The 22506-nt window shown below is 39.8% G+C and overlaps 1 protein-coding gene and 2 long non-coding RNA genes across 9 annotated transcripts in view; 2 read left to right on the forward strand and 1 right to left on the reverse strand.

The window, feature by feature from the left end:
* The window catches only part of LOC111264018 (uncharacterized), a 37154-nt gene extending 25867 nt beyond the window's left edge, over positions 1-11287 (forward strand). For 2 of the 6 annotated variants that reach the window (XR_002682599.2, XR_002682601.2), the window contains 4 exons: positions 2300-2409; positions 3888-4489; positions 8844-9189; positions 9708-11287. This is a non-coding gene — a long non-coding RNA (uncharacterized LOC111264018). The remainder of the gene's footprint in view (positions 1-2299; positions 2410-3887; positions 4490-8843; positions 9190-9707) is intronic. The other 4 variants (XR_002682604.2, XR_002682602.2, XR_002682600.2 and 1 more) reach the window with 3 other exon arrangements.
* Positions 11288-12843: 1556 nt separating this feature from the next.
* LOC111264017 (uncharacterized) lies at positions 12844-15220 on the reverse strand. Its single transcript, XM_022839586.2, has 3 exons — positions 14998-15220; positions 14323-14391; positions 12844-13130 (listed from the first exon to the last, which is right to left on the reverse strand). The coding sequence occupies exons 1-3, from the start codon at positions 15083-15085 to the stop codon at positions 12976-12978; spliced, it is 312 nt and encodes a 103-aa protein (XP_022695321.1). The 5' UTR covers positions 15086-15220; the 3' UTR covers positions 12844-12975.
* Positions 15221-15641: 421 nt separating this feature from the next.
* Positions 15642-17766, forward strand: LOC111264019 (uncharacterized). Of its 2 annotated transcripts, none has more exons than XR_002682605.1 (3): positions 15642-15992; positions 16237-16430; positions 16656-17766. It is a non-coding gene; the product is annotated as an uncharacterized LOC111264019 (long non-coding RNA). The 2 variants fall into 2 exon arrangements; XR_002682606.1 differs by having other exon boundaries at positions 15642-15970.
* Positions 17767-22506: the final 4740 nt, after the last annotated feature.

Below are 22506 nucleotides of genomic sequence, written 5' to 3' on the forward strand. Positions count from 1 at the left end.
GGAATATTGAAGTAAGGCTTCCACGGTTTGTCAAAGATAATGTGAACGAAAGACGGTTGGTAACGGAACTACGACTATCTATGCATATTCAAATTAATTCCCTTCATCAGCGGAACTAGTAAATCTCTAAGGACCCCAGGCACTTCACAGGATTTTTGGTACCCGCATTGAGACTTTTTCTTATGCCTTGTCTATGAAACTGTATCTGAGTGGAAACACACACTTCACTGAAATGTTTGTCATGTTTTAGAAGTGCGGTCCCTTGCGGTACATACAAAGTAAACAGCATTCGCAATGATTACAGCTTTAATTCGAGACCTAGATATATGCCTTTAATTCCACGAGTAACTTTTTAATAAGGATCATACGTCGAACAAGGTGTAAATTTTCAAGGCGTCGCTGAAGTTTGTTACATACGAAAAAAGTCAGCGGGGAAAATTTTCGGTGAGTAGTAGGTTCAAGGTCCGAAAAACGTGAGGGAAAGAGTCGAAAAGCCGCAAAAATACTAATCCTTAGATCTTATCTGGGCGCTTATTTTTTTCCAAAACTATTGTTATTGATGTATTAAAAACGGCTTTAGATCAATTTTAATACAATTTTAAACCTTTTAAATCTAAATCCTATTGACAATCTTCGGATTTGGCTCATAAACATCTTCTCCGGCGATCCGTCGTTCTCAACAGCGATGAGCTCGTTGTTTTACCTCAGAAAGCATGCCCGTTATGACAAGCGGTGCGCCGAAGTGTGTCTCAGACCCTTTATATGATAGATGGGCTCAAATATTATATGCGCTACTTTCTTTCGCTAAAAAAAAAAAAAGAAAATCCGAGCTAAAACTGCATCGCATAGGAAGCAGTCAAGCTTCCGCTATAATACCGGCTTTTGTTATCATAATAGGGGCAGTCGCTTAACGATTGTAAGCTTTTAAAAACTCTCGTCGACATAGAAGCGTAATAACAAACATTATTAAAAACACCTCTACTTTCTAGCAACCGTTAGTTACGACGGTACCTGTTTGCTCCAGTCACTGGTTCCTCCTTAGTCATTTATCATACCTGAATGAAAAACCAAAAAGTTTTTAAATATTCGGACAAAACCTGGCGCGAGCAGCTAGTTTATGTAAGGTGTAGAATATACGTTGTCAACTGTCTGTGGTCTGCAAATATGGCCAACTCTCGTAAACGAGTTACTTTTTTGTAAGCTAAAATGTTTTATGGTACTGGATACTGGGTTGAACACTAAATCAAATTTTATGTAAAGTTAGCCCATCTAACGGCATTTATTAACGATTTATTTCGCATCTGCAAGTGTTTTGTAGGCCTTAACGTTAGCCTAGTTAAATACCTTTCGCCTAAACTTTTGTTACATCTAGAAACAGGCATACACGGAATACTTTATTTAACGTTTTTATGTATCCCGCACTTATTTACGCGTGAGTCATTTGGCCTATTTATTTTACTCGGAACAACATATGATACATTTTTTATTCGATATTGATTGCAATTTAAATTCAAAGTCCTTGCCCAATTAGCCCAGCATGGGAGGCTCTCGGAGTTGTCGACAGGTGTCCCGTGGTTATTGTGCAGGAGTCATCACCAGTCATCATTTGATAGGCAAGCACCATACGCTCCAGCATATGGTGCTTGCCTGTCAAGTGCAAAAACCTAATGTAGATTCAAAATTTAAGAGCATATTTTTGTAGAGCTTTATCGCAAAATGCGCTATCGCAAGGTCACAAGTTTTAGATATAGTATATAGGTTTGGCCAGTGAGTAGTACTAGATGTCTTGGACGTAATGTAAACTGGTGAAGCTTGTATCATACAACTTGTTTGCAATCTATGTGCTTAGATACAAAAACGACCAAAGCGAGCCCGACTGTTAAGTTTAGCTTGTGCAAAAAGAGCTCATCATAAAAAACGTAAATGTAGAAAAAAATCTTTTCGTTTAGAAAATAAAAAAAAATTGATGTTATTTGGTAATATGAGGTAAAATGATTGTATAGTGCCACATATTTCAAACAATAGAAGGAGGAGTATAATTTAATATAGCTATTTGGTGAAAGACAGACTCTTTATTAATAGAGTCTGTCTTTCACCAAGGCCAAGAGGCACGACGAGTGGGAGTTGCTACTCAGTCTTGGCAGTTCCAAATAAATGGAAAGCTTGTTGGAATCGTCACCTATGAAATTCGAAAGTGAAAATAGTTGTGTGATCCTATGTTCTTCATATTGACTTAATGAAGTCTATATGGCACTCGAGAATTATCCTTAACGAAGTCGTGCTTTGTCCTTCAACACAGGCAACGCAAATCTCTCAAAGCTTCGCCAATTCGACACTCAATGTAGATCATCCGATTGGATTACTATTCTATGCGTCAACGACGTTGTCACAATAAAACGCAAGGATAGTGTAAGAATCTATAGAGAGAAAAATGAGCTCCTAATTCTAAAAGTTGGTATTATGTTATTGTCGGATGCTATGTCGAGGATAGAATCGAAAAAGTCAACACGAACCTAAGCTTTCGATGAAAAAACAATTAGAGCAGAGGCTTATAGTTGAGTATACTGGTCAAGTTTGTCCAGTTTAACTACAGTAAGTTGGAAGGGCACACGAAGTAATTCAATATTTTTTTGGTTTTTTGTTTAATTTGGCCATTTCCTGACAAAAATAGTATAAATAATGACATCACCACTATGCATAATCTTTGATCTTAAAATCTTCTACTTGACTGTCCTATTAAAAGCTGACTAACCATTATAGCGTAGGTTAATTAGGTTTCACTCTTGGATACTGCTGAACGGTAATTGCAGATCATCTAGAGCGAATTCAAACTTTTATTCGTTGGTCATTGTGGCCTAAAGTTGCCCTTGACATGTCCTATATCACTGATACCTTGTTGCAACAAGCATAAAAAAGTCGTCGTTATTAGAACGACAAATCAAATTTAAATTGAGCAATTACTTGCGATCAGTGAAGTCTACCAGTGAACTTAACTGACTCAATAATAACATAAACTTCTCTAAGCCGACCGTAGACGGTGAAGATCTTTGGATACCGGGTAGGGTCAAGCAAAGAATAGCATATCGGCAAGATGTGTATGGCGGCTTAATTTTGCAAAAGCGTGCATTTGATATATGTTCTATTTTATATCGAAGCCTGATCGAAATAACAGCTGTATTGTTCATAGCAATGCAACTATGTTTGTTCTCGTACAATATATACTCTTACAGTTATATCTACCCGAGACCCTAGTGTAAATCGAGCTTTGACGTAATAAAATTAAGAATAGTAGAAGAGTACACCGCGGTAAAATAGACGAAACGATCTTAAGCAAGCTTGCCGTTAGGCACTGAATCGTATTCTACTGCTTCACTTGGCCTTACACGCCTTCGTACGCTGTACTTGGCCTAGTCTGACATATAGAATGTAACTCCGACTGGTATAGCGCTTGCTCGATCTATTTCTACACAGGATTTGAGCTAGCGATCTTCAGGACTGCATGCCTACGTAGATGTCCTATCCGCAGTTTCTGACGGCAGTCGCAAGCTAAAATAAACGCATACCTATAACTTAACGGGTGACTTAGAAATGTTGTTTAATAACACTACGTTGTAACCATTCAAAGCGTCTACCTTTTCTTAATGAAGACTCCTCGAGAGCATTTCAAAGCCTACATTAGAACATTACATACCCTCTTGGGCCGTCGTAGCTCTTGTTAGAGGCAATGAATTGTATGGTTGGCTATACTGAGCAAAAATCTAATCCTGCTCTTAAAGTTGCACAAATAAACAACGTATCGTGTGATAATACAGCAGGATAGAGGTAATCTTTTATTGTTGTTATGTTATTCCTGTGACTGATATGAACGGCTGCGCGTTACCGTAAAGACTTCGGGTACGCTGACGATCTGTAGCCTTTTGAAAAGTATTTGTCTGTGGTGTTTCGCGTGCACGATGAAAGCAACGACCTACAATGAGGAGTCTTACCCTGTAGCACGAAGTTCGAGCCACTGGTCGAACAGATCGTGCCGGTAAGACGATATCTAGGCGCGAAAATTTAAACTTAGCGGAATTTTAGCTATAACAATCGTTGCTGGGTCACGACCATATGGGACAACGCAATCATCAGCTTATAAGAGAATTAGGTATGTACACAAGCTGTTTTGTTCAACCTTCGGTATTCCTCAGTTGTGTGTAGCTTTACTTTCCAAAATATGCAAACATGAGACTGAGAATATTTACGATTTGACAATAGTATTTGTTTCTAATTAACTCAATTCCGAAAAGTTGAGATCTTGTCCAGCTGCAAGGGACCAACTTTACTAAATATCACTTCCGAGTTTAAACCAAATTACCGAGGTGCATTATTATTTCTAATGCCCCTAAGGAAAACTCAGTCCGGCGATGAAAATGCTTCTGTATAGGACACGAGCGCGATTCCGCTGTTTGCCGCGATATGGTGATCAAGGCATCGATAGGTACGGGCTCATGTGAGTATCATCAACAACAACAACTTAAACTGTATACATTCACTTTATGTAAATAAAAATGCTATTGAGAGAAGTTCCATAAAAATCAGTTTCATTTGTTAAGAAAAACTCACACAAAGCAACAAAATGAACAGCACTGTCCTTCGCGCTCAAACTTAGTGTCCATCGGCACCGCAGGTACCGCGAGGTGTTACGGGGCCTGAATCTCTTGCCACCGACAGGCAAAATTGCTTTAAACTTCTCTACCATTGTTGTAAAATAAAGAAAACAATACGGCATAGCATATTAAGTTAAACTTAGCCATAGGTTTATTGTAAATCGTCCTAACTGTGCTTCGGACCAACTTCATGCATGAAACTTAGTCACTAGCCACACGTAGATGCTATACAACATCTTGCGAATAGAGCAAGTAATCATCATGCTATTAAGGTATTACTTTAATAATGTTAATTGAAAGAGTAACATGTCGACTCTTGGACCTGCTACAAAAGACGAAAGTTCGCGTTAACAAATGGAACGACATTTGGAGTTAAGTGTGTAGGAAATGCCTATCAATGAAAACTTGCCCCTGGGGGCGTTGATGCCATCCATGGAAATTTCATTGATGCAGAGCCACGACAAATCTGAGTTTTTCGTTCTACTGCACTGCTTAATACTATTAGCGTTGAACATCACTTTAATACCATCATCAGATTAGGCATCTACATTTTCTGTGATTGTCACTATACTAATACGGATTTCACTTAGTTTCCCAAGAGATCGAAAATTGATGAACTGCGAAAGAAAGGAAGATAAAAAAAAAAAAATTAAAATTGTCCAACTTGCTTTTGGAGACGGCGTATTTCTCCAGAGACATCCTGGACAAAGGTTATTACGCGTACCTATGTCCTGTGCGTCCTCCCACGACGATCGAGATCTAGTTGATCGAAAGCAAACATTACAAAAAGAAGTAATAGAAGAGTGACAATATTCCAGCAGGACACTTTTAGGGTGATCTGCTATCTGTTGCGCATCTGGTTAATACCGGAGGAAACAAATTCCTATAATGAAATAGATCCCTCAGGAGATATCAAACAGGCTACGCTACATCAGGATTTTCTCCTAAGACACGAGTTGTCCTATTGATTTGTCGCCGTGTAATGTACGAGTATCATCCTGATTCTGGCTGATGGTCATCTGTCCGTAAACCACGTATAATATGCCAACTCCGACAATTTTAAAGAAAGGAGATCAAGCTTAAACTCGCTGGATGCGTCCGAGTTCCGCCTTGTCACTTTGCAAGGCTAAGCAAAACCTGAAAAACAAAAGTTGCATAGGTACAGCTTCAGAGGGCAACGGCAGGAAACAGAAGCGAACGAACGAGGAGATGATCATAGCTCGATGCTCCGTTATCGATCAAACCGAATTATTATAAGCTAGAGATAAATCCAATATGACGGATGGGGCTTGCTTTCAGAAGCCATTATGCTACCTATATATCTGGATAATTTTTTAAAAAAGGACATAGTCTACAGAAATAGTAGTTGTCTGGGAGAATACTGACTTACGTCAATAGAAATGCGGCTATACCAGCCCGTATCGCCATCAAGAGGTGGCTAGCCGTGTTGATTCCAACATCGTACAAGCACTTCGAATTTCGAAGAGGCCAGACAAATAAGAGTCGCGATCTACCATAGCAAGATAACTGTCCCCATCGGTGAACAACAACCCCACAGGTGTTCCATTTGTTCCGGTGTCGAAATGGTAGATTGTTGTCAGTCCATTACCAATACGCTTCGTTCTTATAGTCTATTGTCATGTCACCTACTTTACCTGAGGGATACACAATTTGGCACCGTACTTCCGTTCCAACAAGGTCGTTAGATCGTCGGGTGTTACATAATAGCGTACGAGAATCTGACTGAGCCCTTAAATAGCGTAAGAACAAGTGGGTAGTACTTATGATAAAACCCTAATAATAATTATTATTTACTCCTGTGATGGTGACGGCCCATTAAGTAACAAGAGCTAAGCTTCTGCTGGCGCTAAGAGATTCTTTCTTAGATTGGCACGCTATGGCTTTATTACGCTGACACGGTGCACGCGAAGGGCGTGACTGCTTCCTACTATGAAAATGCTTTGTAGCGTATAGTCATATACATGTCGAGTTTCCTATAAAATATCGACCCCTTTCAAGCCCAACTTGAAGCAAAAACTCTTATATTTTAGAATAATTTTACTATGTACCATTTCTATGGATGGGTTTCTGCCATTTTTTAATAATGGCATTATAAGTGTAGAACTTCTATGGTTTCCGGTCGAAAAATTGTGACACGTGATTTCCGCATCCCTCCGTTGAGACGAAATTAACATCAATAAGGGGCTTATGCAGCGATCGAAACAAATGGTAGTCTCATGACGCAAGATCCGGGACTATACGACGGATTTTCTATTTTTGCCAGGCAGCCAAAAATACATGTGGCCTGCCATTGTCATAGTGAAAGATGACGCTTTTGCTGTCTCCAGTCGATTTTTTTTAAATGATTTGTTATAACCTTGTTTGTTGCTGACAGTAGAGAAGCGTTTTACCAGACGGAAGTAACTCATAGTGGATGCTTTCTTTCTAATCCTAGCTAAAGTGCTGGCTTCGCCACAGGCAATGATGGAGCACCTTTTGCTTACTATTCTGCTATGTCATTTAAATTAGGTTAATTTATTAATGGTGCTACACGCTATTGCAGAAGTGTTGAACACTTTTTTAATTTCTGTGGAACAGTGGAGAGATAGTTTTCGATGAAGTATCTATATTTCCGATGTATTTTGGTCAGTTTTTGCCTTACCGAAAGGCTGTTTTTAATTTCGGACTTTGACCGCCAGATAGTATAAACCATCCTGCAATTTTTGCACTAGGTCCTTTTTTACACAGTCGCACTCGTCATAGTTCTTCGAAAGGCTCGCATGTGTGCTGTTCTGTTGGCTATTTGAATGAAGAATGACAAGTTTAATTTCATTGAAATAACTTGTTGCAGTTGTCTTGATAACTAAAAATCAAGTAACTTGTTGCTTACCTGCGTTACGTAAACTTTGATCGAAAGAATATCAGGGTAGACAGCGTTTCAACGTCGGCAGAAAGTGTTGGTCAGCCGATTCAATCTTGAAGATATAGTACTTTATGTACTATTGGTATGCTGTATCGCCTTTCGATGGTGCTAAAACCCCATGGATTCACATCAGTTTGACCTAAGAACATTTTGTGTCTATGTAATTAGCTATATATGAACGTCATGGAGAACATAACTCGAATCATTAACTTCTAATGAAGTAAAAGCCTTGAATATTTAGTTATGTTGGAAACTTTAGCTGCCTTATTAAGATGATGCAACTAACTAGTAACTAGAAGTAGTACGTTTTTGTAAGCAGAATAATAATAGAAAACCGAGGCGACTTACTCGAGTTCGAGTAACAAATTAATCTATTATACGTTCGTCATTACCTGCTACGGCCTTCTTCGATCTCCCAGAAACTGTTAGGTTCAGTGGTTATGTATTCTTTTAGCCACATTTTGAGACCCATTTCTATATAAAACATAAGATTATTAATTTAATTCGCCAGTGATAGAAAAAGGTTACCCTTAGGCCGTAAGCCTAAAAGCCATCTTCTCGGTAGATTGTGTGTTATCCGAAGTCTTCCGTTGACCTAAGTTGCCCGATTACCCGGCGACCGGTGAGGCGATTGCGGGTGGGGTACCTCCACTGTATCTGAGAATTTATTTCTGAATTTAAGAATATCAGACGCTGCTTCCGTAGCTTTGGACTTTGGCAAAAGGAGAAATCGAGACAATGCGCCGCCTTTGCAGACTAAACTCTGCGTGAAATTTCGCTCAACGTTACAACGGATACACAGAAAAAGGAGAACTTTCCTGAATGGTTGTAATGAGTAAACAGTAATAAAGTGACAGGAATAAGAAACAATAAAATTGTGACCAAAGTGCCAATAAGACGCAACTATGTTGTTGTATCGTATACAGAAGGTCAAGGCTTATTACCAGTCCCTCTCATCGTATGCTTTTCCACAATTGGCATCTAAAACAGCTGCTCTCTACATATATATATATATATAAGTAACGAGGAAAATCGATGGCATAACGAACATCTAGCAGTTTACTGTAGTAGCGCTTAGTTAGTTTTTTTTTTTCTTTTTATCTATTTCGATATGCTCCTGCCCTACGAGTAGAATCGGGAAACTAACAACTTGAGTAGGTAAATCTATCTATCTTTGTACCCGAAGCCAAAATAAGACGTAGAGATATTGACTGTATATTAGCTATCGACAGCAAGTCATAAGCTACCCACTGCGACTGTATCCAACTCATCAGGTGACAGAGAGCGACCCGGGTCGTAACCCAGGACTAAACAACACAAGTCGACAAGGCACCCGGTCGCCGATATTCTTGATCTGTCTGTACCTGCCTACCTACCGAGTCCCTCCATTGCGCGACTATCACTTCTAACGGTTCCACCTCCACTACGAGGACAACTACCACTGCCGTTGAGGCAGCAGCCACATGTCGCGACTGTTTCTGCTCGGATCCTGTCGGTCCAGGAAGTAGATGACATTAACTAGTATCGTTTGTCAAGATGATGGGCGGCAGTCGCAGCAGCGTCGGCTGAAACACGAATCGACTCGCGGCTTTCGCTGGATGATACGAGCGCGAGACCCAGGTGAGATACTGCTCAAAAATTGTGTTTGCGGTTAACTAAAAACAAACGTGTAAATAATAACTGTATGATCGGGTGAAATGGACGAATGCCACTCTTTCGGGCAAACGAAGAGGAGCATTTGTTTTTCCAGCTAGTAAAACACTGACTGCCCTTACTGTAGCTTGAAGTTGTTAGGCGAAATTTGTCGACTGAAGTACGGATCACCTATTTTTCGTGTTGTAAATATACGTTGACATAGACGTAGGGTAGGTTGGGTCGTGATTTAATAATAGCTGATATTAAAATTAGAACGGATAGTGTCTATTGTCAGATTCTGTTAAATGAAAAATTCTCCTGGAACAACCTGATCTAAAAACACTTAATTGAACTTACTTACTTAGAACTAAGATAGAAGAACATGCGTTGGTATAGCGGTTACGAGTGCATTGTTCAAGCATGTTTTCGTAAAATGTATTTATAGCTATTTTCTTACGCCACTCGCAGTAATCTAAATGTTTTTAAAACGCTTCCGGTTGCAGCACGTTTTTCAACATATGGTCATTGTCATTTATTCAACGTCAACCGACGGCAAGCCGTTCCCGAAGTGGCACGATCGTCCCTGGACACCCTTTGGTATTACTGCCTATAATACCAGCTGCGCTTTAGCTATTGAGCAGAGTCAATTAATTCCCTGTTAGAGTATGTTCATTATAGAGCAAGCCTCTTCATTTCGTCGTTCCAAAATGGTCAAAAAAAAAAGCCAGTTACGGCGAAATGTACTGTCAGACAAACAGGCCATTAACATACTTCTTTAAGGTGTTAACGTTGGCCTATTCGTAAGGTGATTTAATGTAAGGCTTTGACCCCAGTGCGATCATGGCTGTTCCCACTCGGGCTACTAGCGCCAGCCTGTTTAGCTTACGTTATTCTACTGCAATTGGATTAAGTGATTTTCACCATCTTAAAAGCAGACCGTCGTGAGCGAATTCAGTGACGATAGAACGCGTTGATTCGCAGAAAACTGTGATAATCCACACGCCTAGGACCTAGGTGTCGTTTGTCTAATACAAACGACGTAAGGAGACTTAAGTTTAGATAAAATGCATTTCGGCTTATTTTATATAGCGAAGATACTAAAGTCTTCACAACCTGGTTATTCCAATATGATAACATAAAACCGGCTAAATATACAACGATAAATGTAAATACTGTTTAAAATAAAGGGGTCTATTTTTTTTTGGTGAATAACATTGATTTTTGGTAATTTCATATTGAGAAGACAGCCTTGGATCTTCTCGGTAATGTCAGTGTCGTCCTGTTGCAAAAATGGCTTTTAAACTGATGAGTTGCGGTATCTGCATGTTACACTAATCTACAAAATTGGAGACGCTTGATGGCAGAATACTCTGTAAATGTGGAAACAGAATGCTAAAAACGTAAGGTAATCTATATAGCGTAGCTGACCTTCTATCTCACTAACGGTCGTTTGGCTATAAAGTGTTTTATATTTACTTAGAAAGCGCCTTGCGTCAGAGACGCACCGGGCACCAGACCAGAGTACCGGGTAAAGCACGTTGACTTCCTATTTTTTTTTTTCTAAAAATTATCGATTTGCTTGACGTCTCTGCACATCCTGTCGGCGGATGCTGAATTACCGAGCTTACGCCTTCCAGGCATTGACAAAACAATAACAACAGCAACCATTTTTGTAATCTCAGACACTGCCAACAGATGTAGGTAATTGTGAAGACTCAAGTGTCAGTCATATTGTCGAGAATTTTGTTGATCTTAGACGAGGAGGTCAAACACAACACCTACCAGTAGCGATGAGCATCAATGTGCTTCTTCTTTTTTTTTTTTTTTTTAAGAATAAATATCAATTTTATTAGATACTCTGTTGTACATTGAATTATTCCAGTGGTCTAGATGGTAAGACATACAGCTGTAGCATCTTCACTGCGACCCATTATCTTTCCATGGGAAAGAGGGTCCTACCAAAGGTTCTTCGGAAACGGTACTGTTAGCTTAAAGGTGCAGCATGTTCTTCCGGCCGCTGATCAATTAGACGGTGTAGAACGTACACGTTGAATAAAAGTATTTGAGTTTCAGTAAATATGAATTAGGATAATAATTTTTTCCATTTTTTTTTTTTTTTTTCAATTATGTGTAATGGTTAGCCCATTCATTATCTGTAGACGACTTATTTAGGTTGTTTTTGAATGTCATCGTAACTAATAACAGTAACTTGTTTGTCTGTCCTTACAGCCGTGACAGGCACGAATTACACGCTGCATTACACACACGGCCTACACATGTCTGTACTGAGAATGGGCATGCACATCTAGCATAAGGACCACGACTTTGATGGAAAATCGCCGGGAAGACTTTTACTGCTGCTGTTCGACTCGCATAGTCATCAATATAGGGACGTACAGAAAAAGCTTACAGGGACAGGAAAGCAGACAAACTCTTAAATGGATTGTTAGTTGACAGTAAGGCATCTCAGAGTTGTACGTTTGGCACGCACGCTGTCTACGATATTCCTGATAGGCCGATTGCTTTAACGCTCTGGTGACGAAATAAATGGGTAGAGCTGCCGAACGTCCCCACCCATTCGTAGCCTTCGGTCTAGAAAGATCAAGCTCGAAAAGAACTAAGTTTTGCTTCAAGTCCTCGAGGCTTAAGTTTAGGTCCCGGCTTCGATATGCTAGGCAGGTATTAGGCATGAGAGATCCGACCGGCTGTTCGTTTTAGCCAATGGACATTTAACGATAGCGGGAACGCTCATCGGTACCGTTGTAGCTATCGCCATTCGAAGTTCTTGTTAGCGCCTGCTGCTACTAGTCCTAAGCGGGCCGAGTTTAACTGCTATGCATAATTATTAGGGCAAGTAGGAGGTATTATAGCTTACCATTCCTGCATAGCAAACCCGTTATTTCTCGTCTGTTACTTGTTGTTCAATATAAATGCTTGGTTATATTCCGTCAGTCACCGGGTTATTCATCTAGCGGGCTCGCGTTATTTTTTTGCCGGTCAATACACAAACCGTTGTTTGCGTTATCTGTGGTCTTGACTTGACAAAACATATAAATGCTCTGTGAATGACTCGGACTACCCGATGGGTCTGTTGATTTCCGCTCTAGGGAATGTTGCTTCGTAATCCCGTTGTTTTTGCTGACCCGACTCTAAATAGGTTGTTTGCAGTATCCATGTGGTAAGTGCTCATCACTGCTCAAAAACTTCTACTTTTTTTTTTTTTAGTGCGCGGTTTTTCAAGCTGTCTACGAAGGCAATAGAATCACACGTTGATAACTTACCTTGTCCGCTACAGCGAAAGGAATGGATGCTTACCTTTAGAGAGACTTTAAAATCGATTCGTCACATCGATTCTCGATGTGTGTCAGAATGGTATCATTTTTTATGTTTACTTAATCAATATCTCAATAAAATTACAATGCGCGTACTATATGGCGTGTTTAGGCTACTTCACTACTTCAGTGAAGGCGTTCAGACTATACCGATTAACAAATAGAGAAAAAGATAGAAATTGAACACGATTCATTAGCTAGATTACTACGGTTCGCTTGTCAAATTAACTATCCTATCGTATGATGTCCGCTCCAATTGAAGATGCAAACAGCAGTGAAGTATCTACGTATTTTATCACAGCAAATATATTATCGCATCAAAGCACACAAATTGTATTTTAGAGAACAGGAGAATGTTGTGACGTTATTGTACAGACATTATCGAAATTTGTAATGATCGTCGCCATATTTGTCTAGACTCGCTATAATATATAAGCTTTCAGGAATAAGGATGGGGACAGGATTCATAATAAGGGTCGATTACGATCCCCGAGTTTGGCGTTAAGCAGTCATTGGGACACCAGACCCCGCGATCTTCATCGTAGACCATGACATCGTACAACCCATATTTACAACACAAGTTACACGGGGGACCTAAAAACAAACATAACAAAATTAAGTAGCTTTAATCTGCCCGATATGAATCTAGTTAGAACAGTTAACCTCAGAGACAGAAAAGTTAATTGATATGTTTATTAACGACAAACAATTGCTAAGCGCCTAAAGCGAATCGCTCCTTTCAATTTCATAACCATGTGCATATAATTAAGTTATTCAAGACAAAAGATATTTAAGTAAGTTATTAGGGTAACGAGCCAAGCTCTAGCGCTTAATTCTCAAATTCTCTTCTGTTTTAAGGCCTATTTAGCGCCACGAAATCTTTGCTAGTTTACATGAATATAAGGAAATTTTGAACTAGTACCTTATTTATATACACAAGAAGCACTGCCTGTACATACAGCACACCATCCACGCTTCTGAGAAATGCTTCTAGACTTTCCAATAATACCTATCAAGCTGATGCTCAGCCCACACACGAGATGCTGGTAAGAGAATAAGATTTTTCAGGTGACTTCGGTGGAAGTCATCAACTGTACATTGAAGAATTTACGTTTTCGAAATAGATAATGATTAAGCCTTCGATCAAATAAATGTTTCCAGTAGCTAAACATCTAAAAAAATGTGTTTCCTGCTTTAGAGAAGCGCTCCCTCGTGCAATGCTTACGGCAGTACCGAGCGTGAAACCCTAAAAATTTACTCAAGCATCGTTTCTGCAGACACAGTTACACGTCTGCGATCAATTCCGGTCCCTTTGTTGTTTCGACAAGGTAATAGGTAACATCTTCGCTTGCAAAATCGAGGTGCACGTGGTAATCTAGGCTCGAATCCGAGCACGGGCATACTTCACTTCGAGCTGGAAGCTAGCCGCTTGAAGTACCGCCTAAGCTCGTACAAGCTAGGTACCGAACGTCAAACACGAAACTCATTGGTACTATCGAGGATGTAAGCTATCCGTAAACAACTAATTCAGCTCCTATGCTTATGTTTCTGAACGAATCATACAAGCAAACTATCGGGCTATATAATTCGGTGGTCTGTTCCTCCCTTCTGGGCAGTACTTAGTTTACAAATGGCGCAACGTGGCCCTAAAAGTAAACTTCAGAGAAGGACATGCTAGTGATTAGAGTAATTGCTGTCAACGCTCATTATCTAGATGGTGAAATATAGTAAACTATAATTAGTGTGAATTAACAATCAAGGCCGCTAATAAAGCGACAGCACTTACAGAGGCACAAGGCGCATCCGTAACGATCCACTCCTTTTCGGCAGTTGCAAGATGGTACAGGGTCACATGCTGGAAACGATTAATCATATCGGAAGTACTTGGTCGACAGAATGAGGCCAATTATCTAGAAATAGTTGCTACTCAAAATATACTAAATAAGACTTTTATAAAATCATATGAGTGAACATACTTAAAACAAAAAAAAAAAAAAATGGGTAAGTAAAGTCGTTACTTAACGAATGTAAGCAGGTACAGTTTCCGTGCAGTTCTTGCGATAGAAATAGGTCGCAATTAATTTTCCTCGTTGAAATTATATCGTAGCGTATAATACATTACGACTCGTCCCTATAATCGTCGTTTCGGTCCTAACTTTTGCCTGAACTTGAGCAAGTGCTTAGTAAAATTTTTTCCAAACAATTGTTAAGCTATTATGTATAGGTACCGCATAGAATAGGTAAAAAAAAAAAAAAAAGATAAGCTGTTCACTTCTATCGTTCAAAGTACTGAATATGTGTATGCACATCTGTTGCGGCGTTGTTGGCACTGACGTCTTGCTTTTTACCCACAATAGCTCATTGTGGTCTTTCGTAGTTGTCATCGATTTTCGACCTGGCCGCCAGGTTACAATAGGTAATTGAATATATACAGAGACACCAACTTTTCGTCTAAACTTACTTATATGATTGGGCGTAGCTGACGTGACGAAAACAAGCAGTAAGATTGACAGCGTCAACAGGTGGCAAAGAGACGATGCTGTCGACATTGTTCTGTCTAACAGTTGCGTGCCAAATCTATTTGACCAGTAGAAATAGTAGAGTTCGGGGAATAGCAGTGATTTTAGCACAGGGAGTGCAGGTATCGACTGATCAAACTTCTTTCCGGATCCGCCTATGCAGGCACGCCTTTATATGCGGCCAGATCACACATCAGATCACGTTAATTACATGCTGACGCTGATTTATCTCTGGAGACGCGTCAGTTCCGAGAATACATTCTGTTATTTTCGATGATTCAACACGATCGAAATTAGAACGGGATTTGCACATAACGGACATCAATCCGCTATCACCGCCGACCACAGTAACCCATATATCTATATATATATATATATATCTAATGTCAAATATTGAATTTGTATCTGTATAAACGAGTGGAGTAGTATTAAGGTTAGGTTAAGGCATTCATCTTCTGTCTTGGTCTATAAACGCTTTCGGCGTTTCAAGTTTACAGCTAATGAAGTTTGCTATTCAGTTTGTAATTCAGTGAACGCTGCAACACTGCCATAGCAGAGGTATGAAATAGTATAAATATACAGATTCTATTCTTGGATTTTGCCGTTGATCTATAGCTCTCGTCAGAAATTTATCGTCTGCACAACTGAATACATCACATGGTGTTCAATGTTGTTGATTAGATTTCCATTGCGGACGTCACTAGCAGACACGACAGATAAGTAGGACCACGTGACCCGATACGGTATTTTGCGTGTTTTAAGACTTGTGTGCTAAGTTGGAACGACGACATTAAAACGAGTCCACGATTGCTGCTTTACATGGTGTGCAATGAATGGAAACGATGAAGGAAAATGGATGCCGCAGCGCAGGAGTCAAAGCGTCCGCAAGCCCAGAGATTACGAGCCCGATTTATAGTTAGACTGATGAGCCTTTACTGTTAGTCGATAGTCGAAAGCTGGAAAAGTCGGTTTACGAAACAGCTTCAGCGTTCATCTAGTTATCTGTATTTTAGTTATTCGAACAGTACAGTGGGACAGAGTTGCCCTAAGCCTATAGGGATAATGTTATCCATAACGTGATAGAGTGATTAGCTACAGGTGACTTATTAGGGAAATAGAAATGGCGCAAAGATCGATAAATGAAGTAAAATTAACTTGATGCACTCACAATTTTGACTTAGTTACAGGTAATCGATGATGCTTTTCTTTCGACAAGTAAACGTCTATCCTAAATGCAGAACTTCGCGCACTATCAGTAGCTGGAAAGGGAAAGCAACAGACCCTAAGACGGAACGCTCGGGGAGGTTGCAACAAAGGGGTGGGAGGTGATGGGCGGCATATAGTGACCGTCTACGAAATGCTGTCACTCGAAAATGTATGCGTTTTTTGTTTCTTAAGAAAAGTACTAACCTAGCGTTCGGAATGATGGCGCTGGCAATTGAAACGTCCGCACAAAGCTTCTATAGCTCTTCCTTTTGTATTGCTTCAACAATCTGTCGAAATAGGAAACTCAATTCAGCAGGAATAAGAATTACTATACTTGTCTTATTATCCTTATTTTATATATACTTATTATATTATTAGTTAAACTCTTTTGCAGGGTGTTGAAGAGGCATTGCGTCCGCGTTCGGACGACATAACCTAAGATATGTTCACCACCGTATATCGTATGGAAACAACAAACCGCTCTACGTAACGCTACTAGCTCAGTAGGCCTAATGGAACTCCAGGAAATAACGACGAATCAAACGACTGTGTTAAGCCGTACAACGCCAACGTCAACGTCGCATGGACAGTTTAGGGCTGGTTTACGCGGAACGCTTGGCAAGGCCAGGACGTTTTGACAGAACTACCACGGTTGAAATGGGACAACAGATAGATTCGTAGATGCCGCGACCAGCCGGACTCAGCCCACTTATGATTAGGTAGCAAATATGGCCGCTTTATTTTCAATGGCTGTTTGTAAAAAACTTAACTTGGTTCATTTAAGCATTTACTTACCTATCGAGTTACAGTGGAGCCGGCTTTTGAGGAGTTTTTTTTTATTCTATAATGTGGGATTTTAGAAACATCTATAGAAATGTGCCCCAAGCTAAATTTTGCGACGAATCTTCGGCCCAAGCGAGTGTTCTAATTCTACAGATCTCCTAGTCCTGTTCGCGTTATTATACGTTTTTAATAAAAACACAAATGGCGTGTGGGACAAGTGAAGAAAAATCGAGGAAGTTGGCGTTGGCTGATATTACAGAAGGAAGCTGGTTACGACGCAGCCAGGTGATAGGGCGAAATCAAAGAATATTTCGAAATATAATTGAGAGCAAAAATGAGTTTTGTTTGTTAAAGCGGTAAATATTATTGGGCTATTGAAGACACTAGGTTTATTTCGACACGTAGCAACCTCAGTAGAAGCCGCAACTTACAATTAAGACTATAACTTTGCGCAAAAATGGTATTCCAGATTCCCAGTCCAATCGCAACTATCGAGAAGTTCGATAGCTTGGCTATTCTATTGCAGGCACCTATTTTAAAGCTATGCATGCGGGCTTTATGGTTGTAGAAGAGTACCAAACCGTCAAATATCTACACGATATATCAGTAAGAACTTGCTAAGAGTCAAGTTTAGGGATAGCTGAATATGTGCTAAACTTTTTCTAATTACACTAAGATTAATTTAATAAGTTAAAATATATAATTGAATTACTTAACTTGAATAGGTACGTGTGGTCAATTAGTTACCTATTTTTATTTATACGAATTTTTACGCTACTAAAGTTCACTGACGTTAGTTCTACCATCGAAAACGCCGAATTCTTAACAAACGTACACCATTAACTATAGGAAGTAATTAACAAGTATCGGTTCGTACTTTTGATAGCCATTGGTAACAGTATTTGTTTACCAATTTGATTAAAAGACATATTGTAAAAAAACAAGTTTTTGCTTTATATATCAATAGGCACGTTTTCTACAGACACTGCGATTATATAATGTTTGAATAAAACGCCGTAGTGGAAACTGGCGTCAAACGACTGGAACAGGTAATACTATCTTAAAAAGAATCGTCTTTGAGAAAAAATGTACAGTGATCCACTGATTCTCGTCTATCTCAGTACGCGTTCTTCCTTTTTATATTTCTGTAATTTAGATGAGTAAACAGGAAGAGGTAAAAAAAATGTCGCTTATAAGCATATGTGAACGAATATTACTAGCACGTATGTAATCCTTTAACATATAACTGATGCGCACCTGCATCACACGTCTGAGCCGTTATTTATGGCATCGTGATAAGGCTACTCCGACTTCTAGCCATTTTGTCCGTATCTGTTTGAACTGTGAAATGGATATAGTTCGTATCGGTCGCACGGAAATCGGACGCGCGATTTCTCCATCGCTGAAAAAAAAAAAAAAACTAGATTTAAGATGGCGTATGCTCTACGCGAACAGCTGGCCATTACATTCCCGAAACCGATATTCCATCAAATATTGATAAATCGTCTTTAGATTCGTCTGGGAGATACGAACCCAACGCAACTGGTTTTCAGTATCTATGAAATTACTCACTTTGTAAAACTTACACTCGGTGCTCGGACCGCTGTCACGCGTTTTGCCCTAAGCGTGACCATGTCCAGATCTTATTTTACCTCGTACTAGTCGTACGTATTGTTGATTATCATTGTAAATTTTTAGGTCTTTTATGGCGTCAGGAATGTAGCGGGGTGGCAGTAAACCGAATATGATCGTTTTTTTTATTCAAGTGGCCATCTGGGCCAAAGTGTACATAGAACTTGTATGGATTGAATAAGAGAAAACGGGATTGGACCAAAAATTACTGTTTTTAACATTATCTATATTCTATTTTATCGCACACTGAATAGTTTTAACTGTCTATTTCTATTTAAATCTACTATGGAAGAAGACCTGAAAATCCAGAAGAGATTAATAGTTATTTCGGCAATAGTTCAATTAGTTTCGGATACGTAACCAAATGGAACTGAAATAATTAACACATATGCGTAAGCGATTGACGGTTGTGTAAGTGTAGCTACTTAATGGCAAAGTCGAGAAATCCATAGATGTTGTTTTGAAATCATCTGAATGCTAGGCACCAATGCCTCCGTCTTACTTTGTGGTGGCAATTCGGTCGAGATATGCTCTGCCCCATGCCGTACTGAGCCTGTACGATCAGTTTAACTGAAGCCAAAGTTACTTTTCTTCGTATAGCAGGACGATCTCAAGGGTCGACTTAGCTCTAGCGCGTTCCGTAAGGCCTCGAAAGCTGTATTATTCAGACAAGAAATATTCTCCACTTTTCGCCGTAAACATCAGCAAACGAATTTCCAATTTCGCTGCCGATTACACACTGAATGGCTCACTGCAGCTGTTGCAGGTTTTTTCATACTAGTTAGGACGTATAAAGTAATTAAGTTCGCTACTCAGATCAGTCGAGTTCATCAGACCTCTGTGACGTGGTACTCTAAATGGTGGGCCCCAGTCACTGCTGTTTTTCTCCGCTCTGATCACCGCCACTGCCTCGGCCGCCTTTATGATTATGATTATTAAAGTTTGCAGAAGGAGACGACTTTAGCTCTTGCTCCTCTTCTTCTCGTTACACTTTGCCCCCTGTATCTCTTACTGTTACCCTCATACGACGTAACCCCATTACCCCCAGTCTTCCACCTATACTTTACTTTCCACGCTGAATGATGAGATGACGGTTGTCAGAGGATTGTCGGTGGGATAACCACCTCACGGCGTTTTAAGAGGCCACCCCCCGCCCTCGACCACTTTTCTCGCCACTCCGCAGGGCCTGTCCCGCCCCTCGTCCATCTGTGCTCCATTCTACTTTATGTTATCCAATCCTTATCCATCGAGAAGCCAGTACCGCGGGCTAATCTGAGCCTAGGTTCCCTAGAATTCATCGTCTCCAATCACCCACTGATTCGGTCATCGAACAAAACTCAGAAGAAAGCAATGCGTTTGACGTGTACACGTCAACCTGTAGCTCCAAAATTCTCTACTTTATAAATCGATTGTAGATCAGTATTCTTCTTTCTCATTCATCAAATTGCAGAGATAAAGTCGAAATGATAATTGTGATTAAAATTCCATTAGTATTACTCAAATGACACTAGACAATGATTCCCAACCCAGCAACTCTAAAGATTAACATTCAAATCAACCCAGATTTGAGATACCCATATTCAGTGAGTAAACCATTTTGTCTACGAAAGTAGCTACGGCCGCCACGCGTTATCGTATGACATGAGGTTTTCATCAGGACAGCAAAATCGGAGACTTTTTTGTATCCCAAATGCAGCCGGTTAGCGTTTCCTTGTTTCTCTTCGGCAGCAAGCAAAATGTCGTCGTAATATCGATAATAGTGGTCGTAATCTTTAGATCGTCCATGCCGTTGGATCTGTTTTCGGGCTGGTAACACTACGACAAAGTCGTCGACGGTTCAGACATTGAAGAAAGTAAGAAAACTTCTCAGTGTTAAAATTAAGGGCTATTGAAGGGCTACGATAGTCGCTTTACGACTAACCAACTTGGGCGCGCATAAAGACACAGGTATGTTTGCGCAATTTTTATAATAATACACCGTTTGTGTTCGAATAGACGCAGTACTATCGCGTTGGAATCTATTAACACCTGTAGTATAGTATATCCCATTTGCGGGCTTTTGAAATAATAGCAAGAATAATTAATAGCATATATTCATGAAGCATCGTTTATGTGTTTGATTATTTGAAGATCGATCTCTCACTTGGTGTGACAGCTGTCTCTCATGGTTTGGATATCCTCGTGGTGTTAATTGACGAAGTATCGACGACTTGTCTGTTTAGTTGGATGGATAAACTCACCAAGGGGTGTCTACCTCGCGTCGCTTGCCAGTTCCCCTATTGAAATCCCATCTCTCTATTCGTATCACTTTACTAGGCAAATGTTGTACAGCTTAACTGTTGCCATTGTCCTGCCTTGCCTAGTATGCCGGCTGAGTGCTAGTTCAAACCAATAGCAAGCATTGCTAACGGGGGCTAAACTGGGGCTAGTGGTGGGTGCGTAAGCGAGCTCGGGGGTTCTAGTAACGGATTTTTGTGTCTATGACTGATTTTTGTTCAAATAAACACTTCGACAATTCTTTGCTATGCTAAAAGCCCGTTCGATATAAGCTTCCCTGACAGCGATCCGGTAGGATCTCACGCATATATCAGCTGAACGGACAAGAAACGCTGGCTAAACCAATCATTGTCTATGAATTTGTCTTAATTGGTGTTTTAGTAATGCAAAAAGCGTTACATAATGACCTGCAGTGTGGTGTACAGACGCTTTCAGGTAATCGGGTAGGGGGTAGGAACTGTGATAGCTCTATTACACGCGGATGTTCAGCATAAACATTTCCTTTGACCATCTTTGACTACATACACAGAAACGTCAGTTTATCTTAATATTGTTTATCTATTCAGCTCGTTCTTCATTGATATATGATTGATTACCTCAGGCTGGCGTTCTAACCATTTCACACAGAGCTAACAGCATTAAAGAACAAATAGAAACAATGTTTCTCTACCTAATTCGTGACATTAAATGAGCGTTTAGCTATTAAATTGGGCACCTTTTACTAAAAAAACTATCGGCATGTTAAGCGCCTGCTATCTCAGGGTGAACGCTGATTTTTTAATAGCATAAAAACATTTTGTTATTAAGTTAAGAGATGCAGTCGACAATTGCTATTTTTTTTTTTTTTGTTATTTTGTACAGTTTTTCTCTATCCCTACCATACTAGTAGCAGCTTTCATTCCACTTCGGAAGATTCAACGATCTGCTGTCGCATAGAATAGAAGCTTGGTTTACATGTACGTAACGCCAAAACAAATACCTCAATTTTCTGTTCTATTTCCATCAGCCGGCTGCTACTACTACTACTACTAGTATTTTTACGTTCATTCGATATTATTTTGCTTTCGTTCACTTTTCATTGATGCCTTTGAGTGTATTTGCCTACCCTACGTCAGGTGGGCAGACTGTCCTAACAGCCTCCGGGCAAGGTTTACCCACACGGGGTTCGTGGCCAAGTTCTTCCTAGTTACCTAGATCTAGCACCTAAAAAGGTTAACGTAAAATATAAAATTTCACGAACCAGAATGTCAATAGCATGTTAATATAAAATTTAAACAAACATTTTGTCTCTATCCAAAATGACAGGTTAATGGATTAACCCAGCTAACCAATATTATCACAATGTTTTTCTAAGTGTTTATATTGTTTGTTTTAAAATTTATATTACTCCGAATGGAATACAAACCTTCACTATTTTGTAGGACAGAGGAGTTTTTTTTATATCGATCAGAGCGTCCATGGCTAACATCGCGCTCGAACCAAATCATTTATGATACTGGAAAAACTGAGACCGCAAGCATACATCGCCATATATATATATATATACGGATATG

Source organism: Varroa jacobsoni, unplaced genomic scaffold, assembly GCF_002532875.2.
Source record: "Varroa jacobsoni isolate VJ856 unplaced genomic scaffold, vjacob_1.0 scaffold_813, whole genome shotgun sequence".
Classification (NCBI taxonomy): domain Eukaryota; kingdom Metazoa; phylum Arthropoda; class Arachnida; order Mesostigmata; family Varroidae; genus Varroa; species Varroa jacobsoni.

Bases quoted from the DNA above. Each gene is read 5' to 3' on its own strand.
- LOC111264017 (XM_022839586.2), bottom strand. From the start codon at position 15,085: ATGTCGACAGCATCGTCTCTTTGCCACCTGTTGACGCTGTCAATCTTA. The intron at 14,392-14,997 runs GTAAGTTTAGAC...AATCGTTTCCAG, and splicing joins AGCTACGCCCAATCATATAA to CATGTGACCCTGTACCATCT. The intron at 13,131-14,322 runs GTAAGTGCTGTC...GTTTGTTTTTAG, and splicing joins CGGATGCGCCTTGTGCCTCT to GTCCCCCGTGTAACTTGTGT.